Source organism: Elephantulus edwardii, unplaced genomic scaffold, assembly GCF_000299155.1.
Source record: "Elephantulus edwardii isolate Elephantulus edwardi_28Jun2011 unplaced genomic scaffold, EleEdw1.0 scaffold00028, whole genome shotgun sequence".
Classification (NCBI taxonomy): Eukaryota; Metazoa; Chordata; class Mammalia; order Macroscelidea; family Macroscelididae; genus Elephantulus; species Elephantulus edwardii.
Genome location: NW_006399778.1, coordinates 6,918,482 through 6,925,207, shown reverse-complemented (window position 1 = coordinate 6,925,207; position 6,726 = coordinate 6,918,482). Strand labels below are relative to the sequence as shown.

The 6,726-nt window shown below is 41.0% G+C and overlaps 1 protein-coding gene across 1 annotated transcript in view; it reads right to left on the bottom strand.

The window, feature by feature from the left end:
* The window catches only part of FUCA1 (fucosidase, alpha-L- 1, tissue), a 30,544-nt gene that overhangs the window by 15,218 nt on the left and 8,600 nt on the right, over window positions 1-6,726 (bottom strand). Inside the window, exons 2-3 of the mRNA XM_006883660.1 lie at window positions 3,165-3,299; window positions 1,776-1,913 (exon numbers count right to left, since the gene is read on the bottom strand). Of these exons, the coding sequence (XP_006883722.1) occupies window positions 1,776-1,913; window positions 3,165-3,299 (273 nt within the window). The remainder of the gene's footprint in view (window positions 1-1,775; window positions 1,914-3,164; window positions 3,300-6,726) is intronic.

Below are 6,726 nucleotides of genomic sequence, written 5' to 3'. Positions count from 1 at the left end.
CTGGGATTGTAGTTGCAGCTCCTTGCCACTAGGCCACCAGAGCTCCCCTAGAGCTAGGGATTTTGAACATTTCTTCATATGCTTGTTGGCCATCTGAATGTCTTCTTTGGTGAAGTGTCTGTTCATATCCTGTGCCCATTTTTCAACTGGATTATTTACCTTTATCTTGGTGTGCTCAAGTATTTTATAAATTCTGGATATAAGTCCCTTATCTGATTTGTCATTATGAAATACTTTTTCCCAGTCGGTGTCTTCCCTTTTTACCCTGTTGGAGAAGTTTTTGGATGTGCATAGGGATTTAATTCATTTATCTACTTTATCTTCTCCTGATTGTAGGTGATAGTTTCAATCTTTTCTCCATCTATCATGATGGTGCCTATCAGCTCGGTTGTGAGAATTTCTGTTTTCTTGACATTGAGATGTAATTCATATTGAAGACTGTATGCTTTAATCTTCTGCAACAAGTGCTTCAAGTCCTCCTCACTTTCAGCAAGCAAGGCTGTGTCATCTGCATAACTTAGGTTGTTGATGAGTCTTCCTCCTATCCTGATGTCGTATTCTTCACAGAGTCCAGCTTCCAAATAATTTTTCTCTTCATATAGCTTGAATAGATATGGAGAAAGGATACAACCCTGATGCATATCTTTCTCAATTTTAAACCATCGAGTTGTAGAGCTGGAGAAGTCTTGAAAATACCACGGACGGCCAAGAAAACAAATCTGTCTTGAAGAAAGGGAAACCAAGTTTTTCCTTGAAGGCTAGGATTTTGAAGCTCTGTCTCACATACTTTGGGCAGGTGGCCAGGAAGGACAGGTCCTTGGAGAAGGACAAGATGCTCAGAAGGGTAGAGGGACAGTGCAGGAGAAAAAGAGCCCAGATGAAAAGGATTGATACAGTACCTGGGGTAATGGGGGTAGGTGTGTTGGAATCAGTGAGACTGGTTCAGGACAGGGCAGGATTCAGAGCTGCTGTACACAGGGTTGCAGGTGACTTGATGGCCCATAACAACAGCAACAGTGTTCCCTTGCTCTGTAAAACAGCCTCTTGGTCTAGGTATAGGTTTCATATACAAGTAAGTGTTCTAGGATTCCCATTCTTCTCAATGTTAGCCATAATTTGTTATGATCCACACAGTCAAATGCACATAAATAAATGAGTAGAATTATGCAATGCAAATGAAGCATATGTGACCCACCAAGGCAACTGCATAAGTTGCTAATAATAAAACTAATGCACATACAAGTAAGGTGTATGGAATCCTAGTGAGGGGACTGGTTAGTTTTGCTGTCTCATTAAGTTTCAAATGAAACATTCCAAAGACAAGTAGGACCTCACTACTGCTAAGAAGAGACAAAGGCTAAGTTTGTCCATTGGACTCGGGGTTCCTGTGCTAAGAACCACCTAGATTTAATAGATAGAGAGACAGATACACACACACACACACACACACACACACACACACACAGAACAAGTGGTGTGAAACTAAAGATAGCACAGGACAGCAAGAAGCAGCAACTGAGAAATGGCAGTCTGCTTCTGTAAAGATGCAGAAAGTCAACAAAAACCAGGAAATCTTCAGACAGATTGACAAAATGGCTGTGACAATGGGCTCAAACCTCACAACAATTACAGGAACCGCCCAGGACTGGGAAATGCTTTATTCTGCTGGACAGAGTGTTAACTACTTGTCAGAACAAAGTCAACAATATCTTACAACACCACCATGGAGGCTCTGAATTCACTGATGATTGGCCTGCCAAAAACATGTTTCTTACCTATTAACGAGATCATATAGCTCTGGCATTGTTTTTGAATTCACAAAATACTGTGTCTTGAAACCATTTTTCTTATCAAGTAGATAGAGTGGATGGAACCATTCTAAGAGCGAATGATAAAGTCCATAACGTATGTCCCTTAAACAGAAAAACAAACAAAAAAAGTCATTAAGTTAAAAAAAAATAAAGTTTCAGCATTTCTATTTCTTAAAGACACTCCCAAGAGCAGCACGAAGGCAGGTTGGGATTCAAAGAATTTTCTCAACTTATATCATCATCATTCACTTAAGGGAAAAAGATTTAGTTTCTCTGTTTTTTATAATATACTCAAGCAGTCTTTATACATAAATATTTCAATATCAAGATATCATTTAAACCATTTTTTAAGACAACTGTCTCAAAACCGGCTTAGTGCATGATGTATTGGGGTCCTCCAAAATGTCAGCAGTTTGAATCCACCAGGCGTTCTGCAGGAGAAAGACAGCTTCCCCTTGAAAAGATTTACATCCTTCGAAATTTGATGGAAGGTCACTATGTGTCAGAATTAACTTGATAGCAGTGGTTTGGGTTAATGGAAGTAATGTTGTGGTAACACTGCAAAGGCATAAACAGAGCAAAAAAGTAGAAATATTTAAGACTCTGGCCTATTAGGTTCTCTATCAACTAATTCTGAAACTGCAGTAAATTGCAGCTTGAAAGTGGCCATAAACAAAGCATAAACTAATGAGTGTGCCTGTGCCCAATGAAACTCTACTCACACAGACAGCTGACCTGTCCCTGTAATGGGACAACAATTTTACCCAATCACCAGAGCTGAGGTTGGGAGTGGCCCAGGCCCCACTTTTCCTTTTTGGACTGCAGGGTCACCAGAATACCTGCGTTCAAATTCCATCCAGCTCTGCTGTTTCCTACCTCTGATCTCAGGAAGTTACTTCCTATTAAATGGCAACTATTTCCACGTACCTCTTTACCTCATTTTTTGCTGCTTTTCAATCTCATACTTGATTTACCATTTACTCAGACTTTCCCTCGAAGTCTACAAAACTCTATGCTGACTGCTAAGGTCTCCATCAGATCTAGGACCCAAGCTGGAAAGGCCTGAGATTGGGAGTGTCCCAGAGGGACTCCTGTGCTGACAACAGATTGAACTCATAACTTGTGCTGGGCATCCATTACCTAAGAGGCATGAAGTGCATCATTCTTGGTCATGTGAAAACCACAAGTTTCAAACACTGCTAATCCAAAGGCCAGAAGGACTTCAAGTTATTGCAATCATCTATTACAAGCAATCCAGAAAATACCCCAGAGTAAAGATGGCATAGAACACTGGATGACCAGATTAAAGAAAAAAAAAAGGGATGAGGAAATGAACTATCTCCAGAAACATACCTGCTCTGGAGAGCTGTTCCCAGTTCCCCAACCAAATCACGATGGGGTCCCACGTCCTCAGAGTTCCAGTTCCAAGACACAGGACTTGGCCAGTTTGTGAAGCCTTCATGATGCTTTGTGGTCAGGACTACATATCTGTGGACATGGAAACTATATGAGTAAAGGACCCAACTCCCAAGGTCATGTGCAGCAAGCCTGCAGTTTTAAGAATGGTTGGGGAACTTACTGCAGGAAATATACTTGTACAAGTCTGTATTCGTGACACCCGTGAGTTGCTGCTGTCACATGTCCCATGTGCTGCTCCAGATATGACAGCAACCTCAAGTAAGCCAGTCCTTGATACCAGTCAAGTTAGAAGCCTGGAGGGACAGAGGGAACTGGTAGGGAAAAGAAATGAACCACAACTCTTGGATCCTTCAACCCTGCTGAGGAGACATTTTTAGCATTTGTGAAACAACAGATGATAGAAAGTTACCTTGTCTGCTTTATTAAAGTTATATGACTTATCTCTCATTTAAAGAGGTGACAACCAAATTTTATCAACATGATTAAAACAACAAGCAAATTTAATTTGCTGGTTTGGGGCAGAAAAAAAAATACTGCCCATGTGAGTATAAATTCACTGGTTGGTGTGGGGAACTACAGGGCTTTAAAAATGGACTATCATGTGACTGATCATGTGGCTAAAAGGCAGCTTTATCTAGAACCTGAGATCATTATCACAAATCTAAGCATTTCAAGACTTGTCCTCCTTGTGCTGTGATATACTGTTGTTAGGTGCCACTGAGCTGACTGCAAACAAATAAGAATGCGGCTGAACCCTGCCCTATTTTGAACCAATCTCATCATCTGCAACGTACTTGAGCTCACTGTTACAGCCCCTGTGTCAATCCATCTTGTTGAGGTTCTTCCTCTCTTCCGGTGACCTTCCACCTTTCCAAGCATGATGTCCTTCTCCAAGGACTGGCCCCTCTAAACAACATGCCCAAAGTATGTGTGATGAAGTTTTGCCCTCCTTGCCTTTAAGGAGCACTTCCATTGGAATTTCTCTAAGGCATACCTGTTTGTTCTCTTGGCAGTCCATGGAATATTCAGTACTATTCTCCAACACCACAACTCAGACACTGATTCTTTCTCCTTAGTCACTGTTCAACATTCAGATGCATAACAAGTAAGTGAGAAGACTGGTGTGGATCAGGCACACCTTTGCTTTAAACTGACATCACTCCTCTTTAGAACTCTGGAGAGGTCCCTGACAGCAGGTTTCCCTCAATGCAAACAGTCTTGATTTCTTGATTGTGGTACCACGGGTGTAGATTATGGATCCAAGTGAGATGAAATCCTTACACCTTCAAATCTTTTTTCCATCTATCCTGATGCTGCTTATTGGTCTGGTGGGGAGGATTTTTTTTTTAAATGTTTAGATGTAATCCATATTGTGCTGTACTACAGGGATCTTGAAAATTTTCCTATAAAAGACTAAGTGACAAATATTGTAGGCTTTGTGGCCTGGTGGAACAGTGGTTAAGTGCTCAGCTGCAAAAGGCCAACATTTTAAACTCACTAGGCACTCTGTAAAGACTACTGTTGCTGTGTGTCGTCGAGCCAGAACCAACTGCTGGCTGACCCTCCAGCAGGTTCTGAGAGGCGGTTAATTGCATGGGAGGAGACTGTCCATCTTTCTTCTGCGTAGCCACTGGTGGGTCTGAACCACGTGCCTTACGGATGGCAGTGCAACTCCTTACCACTAAGCTACAAGAGCTCTCTGTAACAAAAAGAAGTTTGCACGAAAGAGCAAAACTGTCTCATAAGGACATAGGGGGAAAAATTTTAATTTTAGTTGAAATTTAGAAATCATATTAGTTTTTCAATCATTCACTGACATTTTGTTTTTAATATTAACTACAACTGACTGACATAATGAATTAATTACGTTGTCTAAACAATCTTTTATTGTCTATTGTCTCTCTCCTATACGGTTTTGGGTAGAAAATTATTTCTATTAACTTTTTAAAATTTGAGTGATAGTTTACAAATCACCTTGGGTTTTCATTCAGTTGTTCGTAAGCATTTTGCTTTAGAACATTAATTTTTCTTTTCTTGTTGTGTACCATAAATTGGATTGGACTGGCACAAGAGAAGACTGCTCCTCCTTTTCCATTGGAGCATCTGGTGGATTCAAACCATGCACCTTCGGGATTGCAGTGCAGCTTCTTTCCACTAGGCCACCAGAGCTCCCTAAACAACATTTCTTGATTTCTTTTTTTAAAAATTTTATTAGAAATGTGCCATTTTTTATTTAGCTTTTTGGAGCTTGTGTCTTCAGTACTTTCACAAAAATTTTATGCTCCTCAATAAGAAAACACACGTGATCCCGTCACGGACACACTTAGCACACATGGAGCCACATCAGCTCTGCTGACAGGTTTGGGGGTTTTTTTTTTGGTTGTTTTTTTAACAACCTCATGAGAATTTTAGGTCTCACAGCACGAACCCCTCATAGTCGGCCTGGGCACACACCACAAGCAGATTCTGGTGCTTTTCCAACCTTCTTGGTATAAAGGTAAACAATTCTGTTACCAGTGGTTCGGGACAGCCTCGTGTTGTTAGAAGGTAGGTTAGAGGCTGGACCATTTTGAATGCCACTAACCTTACTCCTAAGCCGCTTACACCCACACCAATGCAAAGGAACACGCCTTTTCTTCTTCTTTTTTCCTTGTTGTGTATCATCAACTTGGATCCACCTGGCACAGGAGAATTGCCCCTCCTTCTCCAGCAGAGCATGGGGTGGATTATAATATTAATTAAAATAGATTAATGTCATAGATCCTAGAGCTCTGGTGGCAGAGTGTCAAGAAGCTGTGCTGAAATCCCAAAGGCATGCGGTTGGAGGCCACCAGCTGATCCTCGGGAGAAAGGATGGACAATCTCCTCCCATGTGATTAACTGCCTCTGAAAACCTGCTAGAGGGTCAGCTATGGGTCAGTTCTGACTCTGGTATACAACAACAACAATGTCCTAGATTATGATGTCTAATAATGGCTGGGCTGGGGCATGGGCATGGCACCTGTACACCAATCCTCAGAGGCCTGCTTTTCCATTTGCACTCCCATTGATAATTTGAAGTTTGGAAAATGGATGTTCTCAGTGATACGAATTAGTTCTCCTATGACAGTGGTACAAACTCTATTTTACTGTTTAATAAGTAATTTGCCTAGGGCAGAGATTTCAGATACCCACACTCATGTTGTTAATTCTTTCTTTGAGGTCTAGAGCTGTGAGTCTCAAAAGAGTTGGAGATACAGGTGTACCTTGCTTTTCCAGAAAATGGAAATGAATGTTGTGAATAGTATAAATCCTGTTTTGACCACACCCGTGTTTATCTTGGCTTTGTTCACAATAGCAAGGAGTTGGAAACAACCTAAGTGCCCATCAACAAATGAATAGATAGAGAAGCTGTGGTATAGTCACACAATGGAATATTACGCTGCATTGAAAAACAAAGAACTCATGCAATATTATTCAAAATAGGTGACCCTGGAGGACATTATGCTGAGTGAAA